This window comes from Pezoporus occidentalis, unplaced genomic scaffold (genome assembly GCF_034315485.1).
Source record: "Pezoporus occidentalis ecotype Australia unplaced genomic scaffold, CSIRO_AGI_Poc_V1 ctg64, whole genome shotgun sequence".
In the NCBI taxonomy this organism is placed as follows: domain Eukaryota; kingdom Metazoa; phylum Chordata; class Aves; order Psittaciformes; family Psittacidae; genus Pezoporus; species Pezoporus occidentalis.
The window spans coordinates 2,515,950-2,537,019 of NW_026915987.1; the positions used below are offsets into that span (position 1 = coordinate 2,515,950).

A 21,070-nucleotide genomic window follows, 5' to 3' on the forward strand; every position below is an offset into this window, starting at 1 on the left:
GCAGGATGTGTGGGGATTTTGGATGGTTGCTAGCTGTTTGATTGGTTTATTTTTAAACATGAAGGGCAAGCTGGTGGAAGGTCACAGTGCCTATCAGTGATCACATTAGTTGTTTTTCCCAGCTCTGTCGCCTGAGTTTGCTTCAAAAAGCAGTCAGATTGGAGGGTGCTGAGAGAAATATGTCACCTCTGACAGAGCCATTAAGATTGGTGATATCAAGACTGATCTGAGAACATAGTGATGTCTGTTCCCGGTGCTGAATCTTTTCACACATTGACCTCCCTTTCCAGTGGAGGCATTTGATGTCTCTTTATAGGCACTGAAGTCTTTTCTGTGGAGCTCCACTATTCTGAAGGGGTTTATAAAAGCTGCATCAAGCAGCGCTGTTTGCACATTTTGTACCGTATATTTTCAACAGAGCATTGCACAGAGCTGCAGAGTGTTTGTCGAATTCCCTGAATCTGTTACTCTCTTTCTTGCAGCTTTGGACAGCCCATCAGGCCTAATAGTGGTGAACATCACAGACTCTGAGGCCCTGGCAACCTGGCAGCCAGCAATTGCTGCTGTGGATAATTACGTTGTGTCCTATGCTTCTGAGGATGGTAAGAAGAGTTAGTGATGGGTCAGGGAGCTGACAGCATTACAGTCTTGAGACCGCCTCAGAAATGGGTGCAGCAGTGTGACACCAGGAAGATGGCAGGGGGTGTTACTTGAAGGAGATGCTTCCTTGCTGGAAGCAGTTTAATAATGATGCTCTTAGTTAAACATCCCCAATTGAGGCACGAGCAGAGATAAGTGAATCTTGGAAAGAAAAGCTGGTGTTATTATTCATACGAACACTAGAGAGTGCTAATACTTTTAGATAAAGGACTCTGGTGTTAATTCATGTTCAGTATAGATATGACCAGAGAGAAGCGCTCTGGGCTTTTACAGTTTTCACCTTGCTTGCAGCTAGCACAAAAACCATCAGAGTGGAGCAGGGGGCTGAGTCCATCCTGACATGAGTGAACAATGCTGAGACCTCTTCTCTTTTGTGGTCTCTTCTTAGAGCCAGAAGTTACTCAGATGGTGTCAGGAAACACGGTGGAGTACGACCTGAAGGGCCTTCAACCTGCAACTGAGTATACGCTGAGTGTCCATGCGCTGAAGGACACACAGAAGAGTGAGACCCTCTCCACCCAGTTTACTACAGGTGCTGTGTCCCACCTCAGTGCGGGGAGACCTGCCATCTCTTTTAGTCCCTCTGGGCTTTCATTCCTCGGATACTTGAAAGTCAACCAGCACATTGTGACTTTTTTGTTAGAAACCTGGATTTTCATAGTATTTTCACCAACTTTTCTCTGGTGGAAGGCTGGTGTGATCCAGATGGAGGTTTTCTGTTGTTAGTTCTACAGAGTCTCAAAGCAGGACTTCTTTGGGGTCCATATGTTGGGGTACCAATGCTGAAGATATCCAGTTGGTTTCATACTCTGGCTTCCCATGAGCATCAATGAAATCATGGAGATTTCTCATTTTCTTGACTGGTCCCAGGGGGTTAACTAGAGAGCCAAGAACTAAGCCACACAAATTCAGTGTTATAATTCCAGTGGAGAAGGGAAGCTATAGCCAGACCAAGTCTGAAAAGTTTTCCTATTCAAAAGAGGCGTATCAGAACCAGAGTTTTTTCCTGGGAATATGTAAATATTGATCTGTCTTGTAGGAAATAATAAAAGGCACAATATTGTTTCAAAAGACATTTCAATGCAGCTGCTTGCAAACTGAAGTGCCTGGGACAAGCCAATATTTTAACTTGGATAAAATGAATGCCTTTATTTTAAAACCTTCAATGGGGAATTTCTTTTTTTGTCACAAAATTTAGGTTGAAGCATTTTTCAACTTCAAATTTCTGTGGGGAAAAAGTTTGCTTTCCTGGCCTGTTTTAATATACTGCCCATAATATAGCCTGTGTACTAAACTCCACATAGACGTGATTGTGAGTGATCTGTTGTCTCCTTCAGGACTGGATGCTCCAAGAGATTTAAGTACTGCTGAGGTCCAGTCAGAAACAGCTGTGATAACTTGGAGGCCTCCACGTGCTCCTGTCACTGGTTATCTCCTGATCTACGAGTCCATTGATGGCAGAGTCAAGGTATAGCATTTGTAACCAAAGCAGAAGAACTGTGCCTCAAAACAGCAATAGAACATGGTCATGTGCCTTAAGTTAAACATGCTAAAATGCTAAGTACCTGTTTCAGTGCTAGCTTGAACACAAATGCATTTAAAACCTGCTTAAGTACTTTCCTGTCTTTTATCCTGAAACAGAAGCTCAATTGCAGCCTGAGTTTTGGCAGTTATCTCTCCACAATACAGATAAAAGCACAAGCAAGCATTTTGCCTCTTTCCAAACCAGTATCATGGAATAAACTCATACCCCCCAAGGAATGTGATTTCTCTTTCTAATCTCAGGAGAATCCATCCTCCATGTGAGATCTCTAAGGCAGGATGAATCACCTTTGAAAGTGCCTTGTGCTCTCCAATAATTGTATTATGTTCGTCCATAAGTAGATTACAGTAGATGCTTAAATAGAAATGAGGTGAACCCCAGCAAAATTGACAGACAATTCCGGATGCCCAGCCTGGTACATCAAGAAAGGTTCTGATTTTCAAGAAGGAAAATTCCTTAAGCGGACTTAAAGTCTTTTAAAGCTACAGAAAAACAGCCTTTCAAAGACTGGAGTATAATATTTCTTTGTTGTAAAGAGTGCTTCTCTATTTTTTATGAGTTTCATAGACATCTATATAATGTATAGTTCAGAGCATGCACACATTTATGCTAACTTGCTTTTAAATCACACAGCTTACACATTCTGATGGTCATGATGGTCATAAACATTTATTTCAAGTCAACTACTGAAGAAAGTGTAGCTTGATACAAATCTTAGCGAAATAGAGCTTTTGTATTAAATAATTTAGATGGTTAAAATGGCCCTAAATAATTACCACAAAAATAATGTGACAGACTAAAATATGTAGCAGTTACCAGTCATTCTGGTTTTCTCTCTGAGGTTTTCCTGCATTGTTTCTTCTCCCCATAGGAAGTCATCCTAAACCCTGAGACTACTTCCTACAGCCTGACAGAGCTGAGCCCATCTACCCAGTACACAGTGAGACTCCAGGCGCTGAAAGGATCCCTGAAGAGCAAAACAATCCAGACGATTTTCACCACAAGTAAGGACATTAAAGCACAGGCACAGTGGAAATAATCCATGAGCTGAGCTCTGCAATAGGCAGACATAGACCTCATAGAAGATTTTCAATCCAATTGTCAGTATGCACTTCATTTGCTTGTAGTGTCAGTGCCAAAGTCCCCGTCCCCCCCCCCAAGATGTCATCTGCTTTCCCCAGACTGGCAGGATGAAATTCTTTTCTTTGCATCCATCCACATTGCCCCTATTGCCCTTTCTCTGAGGAAACATCCTGTGTAAAACATCAAAAGGAACATTACTCTAAAATCCAAACTGATGCTCTGATTTGCCTCTGTATTGATGCATAGCAAGCTGTTAAAAAAAATCAGTGTTTTGAGCTGAAATGAAGCGAGCCACACACACAGACACACACACGAATCAGTTCAGTCCAAGGAGATGAATTTTAGGGCAATTTTTTTTCTCCTTCTTCCAAGATCAGTTTTCACAAAGCCACGTGGCATGTCTGTTTCAGCTCTGGCAGGACAGCTCTGCAGTGAGCTGAATGTAAGAATAGATTGGGATCTCTGAAGGTCACTTTACAGCTGACATTCAAAGAGAGGTTGTTCAGTATTAACTGTGAAACCTTGCCTGTCATTAGTCACACTCTTCACAGTTTGGAGCCTTTCAGGAAGGACCTTCAGCCGTTTCCATTCTCCTTTCTGCTGCTTGTATCAACTTCAGCCCAAGGACGCGCAGAAGTGCTAATAAAGATCACACAGCTCCGAGGCTGCTCACAATCACTCCTTTGGTGGAACAGGATGAACTCCACCAGTAGGTGACAATCCACGTCCAGACATAAGAGAAGAATTAAATCTGGGTTTATTTAAGCTATTTTTAGCAGATTGACTATAAGCAGGACTGAATGGGGTGGCTTCACCCATACGAACACAAAGGCAGCCTCAGTCAGGTGGATATTTAAGCCTGGCCTTAATTCTAAACATACATTTGTGTGCTATTTAGTGAGAGGAAACACTGAAATAGCTCCCTGCAAAGTGATGCTTTTCTCCAAATCCCAAAGCTGATGAAATTCTCTGTAGCTGAGGTGTTGACGCAGGAGTCACGGACAACGCAGAGACGATCAATGTGATCAAGTGATTGCCAAATTTATTCACACACATCACAACTTTTATAGTTTCTAGGATTAGCTGATGTAACTAATATAGATTCTGATTGGCCCAAAAGTGCTGTTCACACATTTTCGAAACAACAAAGCAGATAACAGGCTAGCTGAAAATTTGTTCGTTACTCATTGCACACATCTGACATCCCATCCCACTTCTACATCTTGTTAACCTTGAGCAAACGCCAAGTTCCCTGTTCTACTGCACGTAGCTGTTCTTTAGTAACCTAAGGTTAGGCCTTGCAGCCTGGGTAACTTGAGTTCAGGCTTTACAACTTAACTAAGTTGAGTTTGGCTAAGACCACACAGCTGGAATGGCTCACATGTCCATTGTTCAACTGTATTCTTCATAGCCACCATCTCCTAAGGCTAAGACATCTGGGTTGGTCACGAAATGTCCACGGTTCCTTGGCCTATCCACACTGAGGCACAGGCAGGGATGTGCATCACGCTGCAAAGGGAGCAACAGCCACTCTGTGGGCAGCCAGAGTCAAACACTCTACTGTGGATACACCTAGAACATCACTTCATTAGACCATTGGCTGAAATAGTTAATGGCCTAAGAGAACTTGAAAAGAAAAGAAGAAAAGCTTTTTTGGGGTTGAAATTGTTCTGACTGCAGTGATCCCACTGTGATGTTGTCAGAAAGAAATGATTAACAATATTTCCCTGTACTTTCAACTGTTATTGTTTGCTTTCATTTTTAAAAGCCTCTATTTATAACATTTAATATTACACTTGCTAGCAAAATATTCCCAGTTTCTTTTAGGTTGTAGTCCTGTATTTGTGTTTTCCCTTCCCATTTCTGTCATATCATGAGATGTTGGTAGATTTGGTTTTATCCAGAAGTTGCTCATGCCATTTAGATACTTAGCTGGAGGATGCACTCCCATCATAGCAGGAGTAGTTACCTGCATTCACAGCACTTCCAGAAGTGTAGGCAGATGTGCAAAAGCATATTCAAAAGAAAAATTTGCATCATCTGCTGTTGACTGTGAATCTTTTCTATGTAGGAGGGGAATTACAAGCCCATTCCTGGGCTCTGTACCTGGCTGTGCCATTGACCTACAACAGATTTTCATGAGTCATCTGTATTCAACAAGTTCCTTGTAACTGCCGATTTCCTAAGGACTGCTTTCTCTCTTTCTGTGTGCGTGCAGCTGGTCTTCTCTATCCTTACCCTAAAGACTGCTCCCAGGCTCTCCTGAATGGAGAAACCACCTCTGGGCTCTACACGATTTACCTGAATGGGGACAAGGCTCAGCCTCTGCAGGTCTTCTGTGACATGGGCGAGGACGGCGGTGGATGGATTGTGAGTAACAGGGAGAGGGCCCACACCACCTTTACATGCATCTGCCTGTGCTAAGAGCACCTGCTCATCTATGGGATCCCTCATAGTGCTCTACTGTCAGAGTAGGGCTGACTTGTCTATAAATTTGGGGAATTCAATCTTGGGTAGCACACGTGAGTGCCTAGAACAAGGTTGCCGGATGTCCCTGTAGCTGGAGGAAAGAGAGGTGTCTCCACAGGATGGGTCACATCAGTGGTTTCACTACTATACAAAGCACAGATCTCTCTCCCCTGGCTATAAGGGGTGCTGAAATGACCAGCTTAGATCAGATACATGCCTTCTAAAGAGCTAATTAGGTGACAGGAGAATAGACTGACTCTATTTGAATGAGGGAAGCAATGGAGGAGGTTAAAGCACAGGCCAGAGAAATATTGCTTCAGCAGCCATGTGGTGTGATGGCCAGCCAGGCTTCCCAGGCCATTATACAAGGAACACAACCCACCCAGACAACAAATGAATGGAAATAATAATGTCAGCTCTCTGTACTGACATCCTCCAATCTGAACATGCCAGAGGAACCTGAGGAACAGAAGGGAAGTTGGAGCTGGAGAAATACATGGCTAGAGGACTAGGGCATGTAGAAAGTCTTGGCTGAGAAATACAGAGTTGCAATGGGCTGTTAAAAAGGCAGAAAGGCCGTATCATGAAGCCTGGGAACCCAACAGAGAAACTAGAGGCTTTCAAAAAGGAAAGCAGTCTTGGTACCATTCAGTAGTTGCAGTGAGACTGTTGCTTTGGCTGGTAAAGGCAGGGGAGCTGCAATGCCAAGCTGTGCATTTCTAAAAGCCACATTACTAGTCCCTTTCTGCCAAAGGCAGTGTGTCCATAACTCTTCTTGCACGTGGTGGTTGTAGGTGTTCCTGAGGCGTCAAAATGGGAAGGAAGATTTCTACAGGAACTGGAAGACTTACGTGGCTGGCTTTGGAGATCCTAAGGATGAATTCTGGATAGGTAAGTGGCAAGAATTTGTCTTTTTTAAAAGAAAACATGAACACAGCCCAAAAGACCAGAAGCCCCTTTGAACCCTCCGTTTAGTTGTCAAAAGTCTGGGCAAAGGAGGTTAGGGAGAGCATGCTCTGAGGGAGATTGAAATTGCCAGGTCCATGCCAGTCCCTCTAGTCACAGCTCATAGATGTCACGGTTCTTGGCTCACCGTACATACCAAATCAGTGCTCACTGGCGCTCTCTATAAGAAGTCAGAAGCTAAGCTGAGAAGCAACTGCAAACCTTCTTCTTCCTGTGCTCCTAGTACACCCCAGCAGCAAAAGCATACAACTCAAAGCAGCGAAGTGGGGAAAATAGCAGTAAAAATCAATTTTTCAAAGCTTGTACTACATTGCATTAGGTTGTAAGTGAATGACAGTAATGATCACGCAGCGCAACTTTGCTTTTCCCAAAGGGCTACCGGCTACTGCGATCAGTCAGCCTGTTCTTACCTATTTGGTTTCGTGCTGACATTACCCTATGGCAAAAATAGCTTTTCCCTCATTAGTGTTTATGCTCGGGTGTAACAGACCACTGTAACTCTTTAATGGGACAGCACGATGGTGCAGAAGTAAACACAGGGAGACAAATCAATTGCTCTTTTATGCCCACAGGTCTGGAGAACCTCCACAAAATCACTTCTCAGGGCCAGTATGAGCTGCGTGTGGATCTGCAGGACAAAGGTGAGACAGCTTATGCTGTCTACGACAGGTTCAGCGTTGGAGATTCCAAGACCAGATACCGGCTAAGAGTGGATGGCTACAGTGGCACAGCAGGTGAGGGGTGTATGTTTGCCTTCTGATTTGCAATTTCCTCCCACTTGCCTCGAGATAACTGAATATTGCAGATGAGCATCACAGAGGGTACTTTATGTATGTTAGGTGCTTGAAAATAGGAACATATCAGTATATTTTATGTTTCCATTCTAAATCCTCCAGTCATTTAGGTGCCACATTTTATGGCATGCTTATGGTGGAATATAAACTAGTATATTAAACAGCCATCTATCTCATTTGTTCAACACTTGACTGTCATTTATACAGCTAATAATAGCTTGGCACAGCCTCCTGTCTTGTCAGTGGAATGTGTAGCAATGTCCTGCTATAACATGATTTGTAATCAAATTGTATGCCTTTTGTCATCATGCTGGGGCAAACCCTGCAGCTCTTATCAGGGCTTCAAAGGATTAAGAGATAAATTCAGCTTCACAGGATGTCTTAATGGGAGATAATTTCATGCTGCTAGGGGCATAAAACACCACAGAGATATGTGTGTATGGACTCTGCCCTGTGACCATCACACAGACTTTATGCACAGCCTATAGGGATACAGACAAAGTATATGCAGCAGTAGTAGAATTGTCTATTTGAGGCAAACACATTGGTGCAGAGCAGTAGTAGCTGCTACATCTAGTAAGATTCAGGCTTACAGGTCTAAGATTTATGGATAGAGCAACACAGATACTAAGACATGAATGAGAGCTCTGCTTCAGGCATACACTGAAAGCCACTCCTATGGCACCCACCTGTAAATGGGCACCCAGACCCTGGGAATGGGAAGTCAGTGGCAGGCAGACAGATCTCTGTTTCCAGCTAAAGAAGATGGGCAGATTTACTGCATGGACCAGCTAAGTGAGGAGACTTCTTTGGTCTTGCAGATTCAGTCCTTTTGGAGGTCTCTTTGGTCTGCACTGCCTTCTGTACAGAGCCAAAATCCACCTCTGAGCAAGAAGTGCAGAAACTGAGCTGCATAAAAATACTGCTAATAAGTTGAGGAGAATTTGCTGCAGAATTGTCACTCCCATATTATCTAAAGTAGGCAAAACATTGACCTTGCTTTCTTTTGTCTTCCCCATCCAGGTGACTCCATGACGTACCATAATGGGAGGTCCTTCTCCACTTTTGACAAAGACAATGATTCTGCCATCACCAACTGTGCTTTGTCATACAAGGGGGCATTCTGGTACAAGAATTGTCACCGAGTCAATCTGATGGGCAGATATGGTGACAACAGCCACAGTCAGGTGAGTTTGGTGTTTAAAGTCTTCCTTAATGCATTAAAAGAAGGGGAACTGCAGTTACGGATATGTCTTGCTGTTCAGCTAGCAGGACATCAGAGCACCAACCAAGCCTACCTTCTAGACCCATAGGGAAAGATACGGGCAGTTGCTCCCAAAACAGGAATTTAAAGTCAGCTGGTGAAATGGGATGTTTTTGTATGATTTTCCAAGGGAATATCCCAAGTGTGGAGGAAGCAACTGTAATTTTCAACATGTGAAACAGAATGTTCTTCCTGCCATGAAAGTCAGGCAAAGAGTTACAGTTCCGAGAGACAGCACGTGGTTTGTTTATCCAGGTTGTGCATGCTGGTGCCCAGAGCCCTGTGCTTTCCTAAGCCCCCCCCAATTTGTTGTGCTTCTGTTCCCGTTACAAAAGAGCCTGCAGTCTGAAACGAGAGCAGTAAAGGCTGACAACAGGAGAAGAAGTGGATGTATAATCTCCCATACACCAACCATCTTTTCCTTTGCAGGGTGTTAACTGGTTCCACTGGAAGGGCCACGAATATTCCATCCAGTTTGCAGAGATGAAGCTGAGACCCTCCAGCTTCCGGAACCTGGAAGGAAGGAGAAAGAGAGCGTAAAACCCCGGAGGTGGCAATGGGGCTATGGGCATGGTGATGGGGGGAGGGATATTGAGTGTGGGTGTGGGCAGAGGTGTGGGGAGATCCTCTAGCATCACTGGGTGGTGGGGTGTGAGGAGCTGGTACTTGCACCAAAGCATCAGTGCACCTTGGCCCAACAGAGGCTTCGGCAGCATTCCAAACAATAAGCCTTAAGCATCCCAGCTTTTCCAGCAGAGCCGCTCCAGTTGCCCACCAGTAACGTCCTCCACACCAAAGACAACGACCTCAAGGGTTGTCGGGTTGCTAATTCTTATCTATCTTCTCAGAAAGCCTGTGGGATAAGGTTCTTCCACAGTCTGACTGTCTCTTGGGTGGCCCAGGGGAGGGGAGGGAGAACAGCTTTGTACATTGGTAGTTTGTTTTAGAACCAGGCATACTTTACACACAGAAATGTGTACGATTAATTATCATTATTATTATTATTAGCTAGAATTGAAATTTGTTGGTCATTGGAAAGCCTGGGTTTATATATATATCAAGTACTAGAGAGAAGGAGGGGGTGGGAAGGGGAAAGCAGTATGGTTTTAAACTTAAGCGTAAGATTAATATTATTAATATAATGACAAAGTAATAATAATAATAATGATAATAATAAGCTAAGTTTTGGTCATTTTGAAGAGAACCATGCTTGGGAAACACAGCAGGACAGTGTCTGATTGTAAATTTTTTTGTTTTTATAAATAAAAGCACAATTACTTCTAAATAAATTTCTACCTTTTTGTCATACATGTTGAGTTTGTGCATGGCCAGGGTATACTTGTTTAGATGGGGAAATAAAAGGAAGGCTGAGAGTGATGAGGCTGCTGTGCCCCTTCTGAAATCTGTCCCTTTTGTGACTGATTGGTTGTAAGTATTCTGCTGGGTTTGTTACAATGAAATGCCTGTAAGGAGTTGGTTTCTTAGAGAATATATTTCTGATTTTTCCTGCCCAAAAGCTTCTTACATGTTTTTTTAAGCATTACTGACCAGTGCTTGCTCCATCTAGGTGGGAATAACTAACAAAAATACAAAGAAAATACAGATGTTGTTAGGTACCAATGGCAACTTTGAACACATGTAAATAAAGGGCTCTTTTTTTTATATGAATGAAATCTATGTGTAGTTCCTCTGTATCATACGTGTTGAAGACAATAAAAGATCTGTTGTTTTAATCCAGTCTCTCTGCCCTACTTCAAGCTTGCACTTTTCAAACAGAACAAATGTTTCCACCTCCTCCTTGGCAATCCCTGGGAGGTGGCTGGGAAAGAAGATGCTGTCAGCGAGAGCAGATGTGATCAGCTCTGTGAATGAGACTTACTGTGAAGTGGCAGCAATGAGGTAAGGTCAGACAGTGTTGATTCGACACAGGAGTAAAAGGTGTGTGTGCCTGGGAAACATCACTAAAAACCATCAAAATCATGAAGGAGGAAAGGAAAGAGCGAGGGAATCACTTCCCTTCACCCTTAGCTCCTGGCTTCCTAATTATTTCTTCTTGTTATTATTTTCAATTGTCATCCTTCCGTTAATGCAATTCTGAGCTTTAGCTGAGCAATAGACCTTGGGAATGGCAATGTCCCAGGGCTACCTTGCTCATGGTCTTGACTCAGGTGCTCACTGGGACCAGCTTTACTGTGAGAGAGCCTCAGCGCAACAGGAGTTGCTGTATGGAGAGAGGGAAGGTTCTGAGGCAGAAGCCCCACACCTGCTCTGCTTTATTAATAATCAGTCTCAGCAGATACATTTCATAAATGTCTCATTTCTGTAGGTATTTATAAAGCATCTCCAGGAACACATCCATCTCACACAGTGCGCAGCTCTCATCACTAGGCAGACTTTAGGACCACAAAGTGAATGCTCAGGGATGGTGCAGAGGATTTACTGTTTGAGAGCAGAGAAGGCCATGCTGGGGAAGTGGGAGAAGTTCCTCTTCAGCATGAGTAAAACATTGGAGGTCTTCTGTTCATGCAGTTTCTATTCCAGCATCCCTTGGCAGCCCTGCTCGCTCTCCTCATCCATCACAAGCCAGGCTGCCGGCAGATGGCACAAGGAGTCTGTCTGCCTTGGTCAGTGCCTGCTCTGCTCCGCAGCACTAGGGAAGTCCTGCGGATATCCAGCATCTGCTTCACGATGGTCTTCTTGTGCACTGACATCCAGCACTCTGAGCTTCCCAGCTGCTGTTGGTGTCCCTGCAGCTGTGGTCTTTGTTAGGAAAACTGACTGCAGGTAGTAAAGCATATCCCTGTGGTCTCACAGCAGGAACTTTGCAGGGACACTGTGAGAAGAAGCTTACTTGTGGCTTGCAAGGGCAGGAATAGGTCACAGCAAAAGCACATGTCAAAGGGGAACTTACTTCATTAGTATTATTGTATGTACTCTGAATTTCCTTCTCCTTCGCCACCCCTCCAAATGGAAGTTGTACTAGTGAATACTGTTTGTTTTACCCAAGGAACACAAATGTCCTTTGACCTTCCAGAGCACTGGCAAGGGGCTGAGATGGAGCACTATATTAAAATTCATTCTCTGTAATTAATAGCCCTTCTTTGGTGTTTGGCAGTATAAAGAAGAGAAAATCCAGTAATGAAGAAATATGCTCCACTCTCAAGATGCTTTCAAAGTTATTAGGAAGTGGCACTCAATCTGTATAACTGGGAGCTTGAAAGCTCTTAGACTCTGTTTGCAGACATTCAGAGGAAGAATTGACATTTATGAAATCATTTCCCCATTCCAGTAACTTCACTAGGCTGAATGTATCTGGCTGCGATGCCATTTAGCTTGGCAGAACCAAAGAGGGCTGCTGGAGAAGGGCTCAGCTTGGTACCTCGCTCCAGAAAGGATGCAAGCACACTGCACAGAAGATGCTGTTTCCTGTAATTACTCACTGACAGATGCCCTGATGGATATCTTTCATGATTACTACTGCGGAAGAGAAACTGGCAACTCCTTGAGGTAACACACGCCAACCCTTGGGAGCTGACACAAGCTTGGTTCACTACCAAGCAGCTCCACCGTTGGCCGTTGTAAGGGATATTCACTTTCTGGTTTTTCTCTCCTTCCTTTCCTGACTATAACTTGTGAGAATAGCTTGAAAGCACTCCCAGTTTTGAAATCTTTATAAGCCTGCCAAGGGTGAATCAAATTGCTGACTAGTTGGTTATTCAACTTAAAAACCCAGAAGCCACCTTACTGCTGGTGTTAATACTTAACATGATGAAGCAGTTTAGGAAAGGAAGGGTTTCCAAACTGTTCAAGCAGCAAGATTTAAGATCTCAAAAGCACTGAAGAAGGTATCTGGGGAAGTGAGTGGGATTTATGGGGTTAGGACTGTATCCATAAGGGGTATTTTTGAGACAAGTACATGGAAAGCATCTTCTCCAGTGCCACAGAACCACTTCTCCTTCCTTTTGTCAGTGCACAAGCCAAGCCCTGCATACCCTTATTCATACTGCAGTCCTAGCAAGATCTCAGACTTGGATTTCTTACTTAAGTTTGAGTGAGGTGAGTGCTATGAGCTGGTTGGGCAAAACACAGCTGAATAGATAGTTTTGGAGCACTGAGGCTTAAGTTGATGGCTTTTAGGTTATTAAATCCTCTGGCTTTTTGTGGGATTTGGAGCACTAAATGATGTTTATTTCTGAATTCAGTTTTGAGTGTGCAGCCACCCTGACCAAGTGGATCACTCTAGTGTGATGTAGGAGATGAGAGATGCTTGAAATTCTTCCTTCTGCCTGAACCAGAGTAAGACCTTGATGTGGGCTCAGTTTAATTGTTAATCAAGAGTCTAAATGGAACCACAATACCAGGGCATCGTGCCGGAGTATTAGTGAAAAAGTAGCCCAAACTGCTGCAGTGATTGAAGTGACAGAAGACACTTTCTATTTCCCATCTTTCCTGCACAAGGATGTCACTTCATTCAAAATCACAAGTTTCACTTGCTTTGCTTTAACAGGAGTTGGCATGACTGGGGTTAAAGAGCATTTAAAACTAGGAATCCTGCATAAAGCGATCCAGTGGCTGGCCCCATACCCATTTGGACTCAATCTTCGATACCTGAATCCAAAATTGCAGCCTTGAAAAACCTCACAGCTGCCTTCTTCCTTTTTCGTTTTTATTTCTTCCTTCTTTGTTCTCCTTCCTCTTTTCTTCTTAAAAATACAGAAGACATGAGCCCTTCAGCAGCTTTAATGCTCCAGCTGGGGTTATCCCCTATTCCCCTCTATTGCCTTAGCATTTTCTTTGGAAAAAGTCTCCTTAGAAATCCTCCTGACTATAGCCTTTGTTTTATGCCTTTTTTTCCTGGGTATTTCCCCAGCACCATGTAAAGAAATCTCAACCTGGAGTATCTTAGCAACTTTGTGTGGGTACAACATCTGTTTGCCTTGATAAACAAGGTGTGGTTTGTCCCCAAGAAACTGCAAGTAAATATCAGCAAAAGCTTCACATATGACTTCTGTTCATGGAAGGCTGACAGCCTCACTGTGAAAAAGCACATCTTAATCAGAGCTCCAATCTAGAGAATAACGTGATCTCTCTGTGGTGAAGAAACTGGTTTAGGTGAGAGGGAAAGACAGTTGAATGGTACGATGATGTAAGAACACCTCTGGTTTTCTGGGTCATCCTCAGCTGCTCACAAACTGTTCCTGGCTCCAGCCCAAGAAGTTTAGGATGATGATTGTATGGTTTTCACTTGACTGGCAACCTTGGTGAGGAATTTCCACTTGGTCGAGAATGAGTCTCCATCCGGGCTCATATCAATCATGTTCCTTCGGCAAAATGAATCAGTCCTATTTCATTTTGCAGTGGAAATGACATCCCAAGTGGAGGATGGAGCTGTAATACAACCACATGCAAGCCTTTCAACACCCCTGCAATTAAAGGAAGGTTTTCTAATAGTAGTAGGAGTTGGAAAAGAAAGGCAGAGGAAGTTATTGCATTATAGTTAAAAATGAGGCTGATGTTCTACCCAAGTACATGATCTCTGTCTGTTTTTTATCCCTTCTACTCCTACGTTGACACACATGCACACTGAAAAACCCACTGCCATTTTAGTCACCTTTAAAGTATGGGGAACTCATGGTCTCATTGAGATATCTGATGATATCCGATGAGTTACTCACTCGTACCCTTTTAGCTGACATTGAGGATAAGTTTTCCCTAGGGTAGAAGTCCCTCTTCAGGACCTCTGAAACTGCAGGTGTTTGACCTGAGCTTAGAAAAGGGGTCTTGCAATGCAGGAGGCCCAAGTCACATTCCTTAGTGCTGATACTTTGGCTTCAGAAGAGCAGAGCAGATTTGGAACAGCAGCTATGGCTATGCCATACAGCAAGAGCTTGCAAACTGCCTCTCTGCTCCTGCTCTCCTCATTGCAGCTCTCAAGACTCAACCTCATACTTTTCCATCTCTGGAGATAGAGAGGAGCCTCCAAAGCCCAGGTGCTGTGTGCAGAATGAGCACTAGTCACAGTGTGTTGGTGGTTTAGAGGTTTTTCGGTGTACAACATGCAGCATAACTCATAGTTAAAGGACTTCAGGACTTCCTGTGTTTGGATTGCCAGAGGGAAAGATTCAAGCCTTGTGTCCCTCCGGCACTGGCAAAGCCATTTCAAAGGTGTCTCATTGCATGATCCTGTCTCTGCCTGACACAGCTGAGGATGCACGCATAGCGATGAAGTCGAAGGACCTGATGATTTCACTCCTTCACCTCTTTGTCAGGTACTTTCCTCAGAGGAAATCATTCAGCTTCCTGTGTTTTTACTGTAAATTATGCGCTGCAAAGAGGAAAGACAGACAGATTAGGAGGGAAAAAAAAACAAGAGACGATGGTTTCAGTACAGATAACCCCTTTCACTGCCACTTTTGTGGCACCCTTTGCACCCCCATTTTAACCTACAGAAAAGGTTAAACCTAACAGCTGAAAGTTTGTCTACTGCTTAAACTGAAACTACTTCAAGTACCCAAAGTGCCCATTTCCTCCCCACCCTCCCCCTGCCTCTTTACTTTTACTTTACTTAGTGCCTTGTCCTTCTATTTCTGTAACTGAGAGAGAGAAGAAATAACGTGGAAAAGACTGTTTGTCTGTTTGTCCTTTGTCCAAATGGAACACAAAAATATCCTGGCTATGTCACCAGAGAGCACAACTGCTCAGATTTGTTCTCAAAGATAATTTCCACTCTTTCATCAAATCAATTGTAAAAGTCTCAGCTTTAGGAAGAGTTGGGACTCTTTTATGAACAAGATGTTCTATGTTTCCATGCCAATAGGATGCTGCTTGTAAAGAAGGTGCTTAGCCAAAAAAGAAGCCATTTTCCCTAGAAAAGGGGTTTGATGGGGAATTTTAAAGCAGCTTCCATGGAGATGTTTCAAGTGTGAGAGACCAAAGGAGTGCAACTAGCTGAAATAAACTGAAGTAAACCCCCCCACAGAACAACACAATCCATCATATTCTGAGTATATGTACACACTGAATGAGTAAAAATGAGATAGCTCCCCCCCCCATGCCAATTTTTATGTATTTTAAGTGCAAGCTCTGTGGATGCTCTACCTTATAGTAACCAGACTACCTGGAAATAGCACACCCCACTGCAGGGCTGGCACATCAGCCTAATTAATTGCAGATGCCTTTTTAATCGGTTCGTCAGACTAAAGATACAGGCAGCAGCTCTGTGTTTTGACAGTCTCCTACTAAACCAAAGGAGTCTCCTCTGGAGCCTTGTGTGTGAGTTTCTTCCAGCCATGGTTATACATGGATACCTGGGGTGTCTTAGAGGAGGGAATGGCTTTCACATTTGTGATTGCATCTGACCAGCCTGATCTTTGCTTTCCAAAAGGCTTTTCAAACACTTGCAGCTCCAGTTGCTGCTTTGAAATCTTCTCACTGAAATAATGGATTAAGGTCTCTGCTACAAAAGTGTCAGTGCCCCTGGGCAAAACTTCAGTTCTAAGCCCTGCTTCACTCCAAACCATCTCCCCTGTTGCAAATCTTTGTCATCTCACTTGGCTATGGAGCTGAAAAACAGCTCTTTGATGAGGATCTGCTTCCACGTGGTAGCAAGTGACCCTGTCTTTGCTGCAAGATGAAACAGGATTGCTCTGCATAAGGAGAGCGTCACTCACACGTACCAGTGCAGACAGAGGTGTGTCTGTGTTCGTGTCTGTGTGGTTTTGTAAGTGCAAGCGCCCTTTAGCTGTGCTGCCTTACAACTGCCATCAGACCAAGGGAAGAATTCAGACAAGAAACTCCCCTTGTAAAATTCCATGTGCTGGAGAATGTAATAAGTCAATTTAGGTGACACATCCCTGGTCACTTCTGCACCTCCCACACTGCGGTGCTACAGGGTGCAGTCCCTTTAGCTTGTTTTCTTCCTGTTTGCCTTGCACAGGCTCATGTGGGTTGCTGTGGGTTTGTAGAGGCCCTTGGGCTATGGCTCTGCAGGGGAGAAGGCTCTCCCCACTACTTCTGGTGCTGGGTTAACATCCTGCACCCTGCCAGCATGGGAGCTTCCAGATAGTTTCATCCTTCAGTGAGTCAGCTGTGCTCCTATAGCAAGTAGGTAGATTGAGATGAGATACACAGAAGAAATGCTTCCCTGTGAGGGTGCTGAGATGCTGGCACAGGGTGCCCAGAGAAGCTGTGGCTGCCCCATCCCTGGCAGTGTTCAAGGCCAGGTTGGACACAGGGGCTTGGAGCAAGCTGCTCTAGTGGAAGGGGTCCCTGCCCGTGGCAGGGGTTGGAGCTGGAGGAGCTTGAAGGTCCCTTCTAACACAAACCATTCTAGGATTCTATGATACGTATGCATTTATGGGTATACCTATGCATATGTAGAAAACATCCATGTCTGCATATGCATTTGCCCACAAATATTCATTTGTACTAAGATCTATTCATTGCACATTAAAGAGAGTGCAAGAGAGCGTATGTGTACACATGAACAGCATGCACACACACGCAAATGCACAGATTAGGCAGATATATAGATCTAGATACAGATATAGATCTAGATACATAGATTTAGATCTATAGATATATATAGATATAGATTAGATAAATATAGATATAGGTATAGATATAGATTTAGATTTATAGATAGAGATATATAGATACAGATTAGATAAATATAGATATATAGGTACGGATACAGATTACAGTTGTTTAAAGGCTGGGAGCACCACTGGTCCAGAGCCCCTGAAGTGCTACCAGCTCAGCATAATTGTCAGTACTTGCAGTTTACAAAGGGAACAGAAACCACTGAGTTTTCAGGTGGCTGCAGGTACCAGGACCTCAGCATCAGCCCTGGTGAGCTGACAGCAACTGCCTGGTGCAGCCAAGCTCCACCAGCCCCACACTGCAGGCAAGCTCCAATGCTCCAGAACATTTTGATGGATTTCCCTTTCCACTGCTCTGTTAGAGTGTGATACAAGCACATTTGCTGCTCTTGTTACAGCATGTTTATGAGTAGGAGTGCCCTGATTCCTGTAGCAATTGGTTCATTCACTTACGTTCATGCTTCAAAGTGCATTACAGAGAAAGAACCAGAGAAAGAACCAAAGGGATGTCTGGGAGGGATTCATCCTTAATGGGAGCTTGCTTTGTGTGCCTCAGGCACGAGCAGGTGGGGAGGTAATCAAAGCAAAGGAACAGTGACTGCGTACTTGCAGCTTTGTTTAATGCTCCTATCAGGGAAGTTTCACCTCTCCCAGGGAAGGATTTTGACAATCTGTTCCTTTATAGCTTCTCTCCTTGCTGCAGTTTGGCAATTCTCATCAAACTTCCCAGCTCAACAAAGTGTTGATCTGGGAGGCTTTGCCACACAGTGGGTTCTGGAGAAGTCTCTTTGCTTTGTCTTAGTTGGACACTGAACAAACACCACCTGATCACGTTACCTATGTGGGTGCCCAGGGAACAGCAAAAATGGAGACACGTGGTCTCTCTGAGATGAGAGACCAACTTTGCATCTAAATGGGAGGTAGTAAAAATGAGTCTATCCCCTCAAAGGCACCTGCAACTGATGGGCTCTCTGGAGTTAGAACATGGCAAGAGTTGGCATGCTCAGCTATCTGCACAGTTAGTGCCCAAGTGAGAAGTGGTAACTTGTGTGTATATTTCATCAGACCATGGATGTGGAGGAGAAATAGCAGAAAGGGTACACTCGGCCACCAAGAGCCTTTTATTCCAACTGCAAAGCAAACAACATGTGATGAGAGTTTAAGGTTGCTGTGTCGAAGAAACCTCTGAGCTTTGCATATGTTATCGGCCAAAGAAACATCGGCTGCTGTATTTTCCAGTTAAAGGCTGCATGATCAGCTGCAAACCAGCTCTTCTGAGGGTCACGTTTTCCAAAGGGCTGCAGGTTTTGGGTTGCCTGAGCTGCCCTTAGTGTTCTGGAAGAAAGATCACCTTGTCCTGGCCATCTAGAGATGTTAAAACCCTCACTGAGAATCCCATTTATGGCAGTTTAGTCCTGAACTAAGTGTCTACGTGTATACAGATTAGGAATCAGATGAAGAGTGTATGTAAAGTGAATATACGATAATAGTGTGAAAGTGAATATGTGACAATAGTGTGTGCTATTTCTGCTAGGAAATCACTTCTTTTTCAGATAACTTGGTGTATAGTGATAGTTTTGAAGTCTTTTATTGATGATCTGTATATGTGAATGTGTGTGGGTGTATCTTTTTTTTAATGTATATATGTATCACAGAAAGATGTTACCTATCTCCTGTAAACAGCACGGCGAGAAATGTCCCATCAGCACAAATGTATCGTGTGTGTGATCTTTCAGAGCTAACAACAGTGTCTAAAAGCAAGAACAGTCTGTGGAGTTTGATGTTTCAGTGCTAACTTTTCACAGGAGACTCAGTTACTATTGCTGTTATTTCATAAAATCCCAGCCTGGTTTGTGTTGGAAGGACCTTAAAACTCCTCCAGCTCCAACCCCTGCCACGGGCAGGGACACCTCCCACTAGAGCAGCTTGCTCCAAGCCTCTGTGTCCAGCCTGGCCTTGAACACTGCCAGGGATGGGGCAGCCACAGCTTCTCTGGGCACCCTGTGCCAGCGCCTCAGCACCCTCACAGGGAAGAGCTTCTGCCTTAGATCTAACCTGAACTTCCCCTGTTTAAGTTTGAACCCACTAATCTTTTGCCATGCAGTACTTCCTAGAACCTCCAGTTGAGAAGACGAAGCTTTTTAGGGGGGACCATCGTGTGAGCATCCCACTTGTTGGAATAGGACCTTGGGACAATGAAGGCAACGTACCCAGGGCACACCAGCCCTTAGCATAGGAGAACATCTGCCTGCAGATGTTTTTCCACTGACAAATCAACTGAACATCCAAGCTGACACGTCTGTGAAAAACAACCTCTCCCTCCTGGGAAGACAACTGATGTTGGGGCTCACACAGTCGGATAGGTCAACCCTCTGAGGGTGGCAGGAGTGCTCCCGTTTGTGGTGCTCACAGCTTACCCCAGGAGAAATCAATAGAGAAGCTGGCAGACATTGGCATCTGCAATGGGCAAAGAGAGAAAATAATAAGGGCAGGCAGGCTGTCAAAGAGGATTTTTAGCAACCAGTATGTGTGTTAATACTCTGACCTAGTTTCTGAAAGGCCTATATAAGGAAGAATATTCTCCACTGAGCAAGCAGCTAGTAAGCAGTGCCAGCAATTAAGAGTTTGGAGTGCATCAGTTCTGAGATTCAGTTATCTCTTCCTGGAAAGAAATAAAGCACAGAAAACAAACACTCTTCAAAAAGCATTAATCCACCCCCCCTCCATTTCTAATAAAAGCTTTGCACCTCAGCAGTGGTGTGAGTTGGCACCGTGAACCCAAAGACATTGCTGTGCTTGCCCACTTGTGGCTAAACTGCCAGAGGAACTTCATGAGAAAGGAAAATCCCTTCCCTCAAGTTACCACAGCTTATTTTAATGGAGTTTCTGCAAACACACATCCCTTTGAACCACATGTACAAGTGGTCTGGAGTGCAGCCTTGGCACCGTATTCTCTTTTGTCTTTACCGTTTAAGCCTTAAGCCTACAACCTGCGTGGGTAGGTCCAAGTGGGGCAGAAAGGCCTCTTACATCAGCCAGGGTGCCTACTCTCTTGAAGCCACCCATGACTTTAGGAGCTTTTGTTTCTCCTTGGCCAGTGCGAGATGTTTCAAGGCTTCTTTCTTTGGTCAGGCTTACTTGCAGGGGCCTTCCCTTTGCCTTCCAGTGGGGCTGAAGGTGCTCAGCAAATTATTAGGAAGTTTGTAAAGTCTGGACATCAGAAAGAAGGAAACCCAGAGCTGTTGCCCAAATCTGATCATCTGGGACCAGTTCTCGCATCTGGCAGCACTTGTTTCACTGCTTGCATTGGTTTTAGCTGTGTGTACAATAATAAATGGTGTTATTTCTAATTTACTAAGTTGAAGGCTACACAGTTAGTCCTCGTAAGAGTTACAAGATTATTTTGCATGTCACTATCCTTTCAAGAGATGCTTCATCTGTTGTAGCATAAGAGATATTGTAGTGCTTCACTGATTCTCATAAAGAAATAAACATACCAGAAATTATACAGAAGTGCCTTCCCTTTTTGAGAGCACCAAGTGCTTTTCTATTGATTGAAGTACATAAACATCAAAACAGCCTGCTCCTCAGGATGAGGAGGTTTTCAAGACCACTAGGAGAAAGTAAAACCCCATTGTGGTTGGGGAAGAGAGACGTTCTGTTTCATTAACCATGGAGTATCACTGATTCT

The 21,070-nt window shown here is 44.0% G+C and overlaps 1 protein-coding gene across 5 annotated transcripts in view; it reads left to right on the top strand.

Moving 5' to 3' along the window:
• The window catches only part of TNC (tenascin C), a 72,207-nt gene extending 61,695 nt beyond the window's left edge, over positions 1-10,512 (top strand). For all 5 annotated transcript variants that reach the window (XM_062640338.1, XM_062640333.1, XM_062640335.1 and 2 more), the window contains 9 exons: positions 483-602; positions 1,049-1,192; positions 1,998-2,128; positions 3,075-3,207; positions 5,505-5,656; positions 6,550-6,646; positions 7,294-7,455; positions 8,539-8,702; positions 9,209-10,512. In XM_062640338.1, coding sequence (XP_062496322.1) covers positions 483-602; positions 1,049-1,192; positions 1,998-2,128; positions 3,075-3,207; positions 5,505-5,656; positions 6,550-6,646; positions 7,294-7,455; positions 8,539-8,702; positions 9,209-9,319 — 1,214 coding nt within the window. In that variant the 3' untranslated portion in view covers positions 9,320-10,512. The remainder of the gene's footprint in view (positions 1-482; positions 603-1,048; positions 1,193-1,997; positions 2,129-3,074; positions 3,208-5,504; positions 5,657-6,549; positions 6,647-7,293; positions 7,456-8,538; positions 8,703-9,208) is intronic.
• The last annotated feature ends 10,558 nt before the right edge of the window (positions 10,513-21,070 follow it).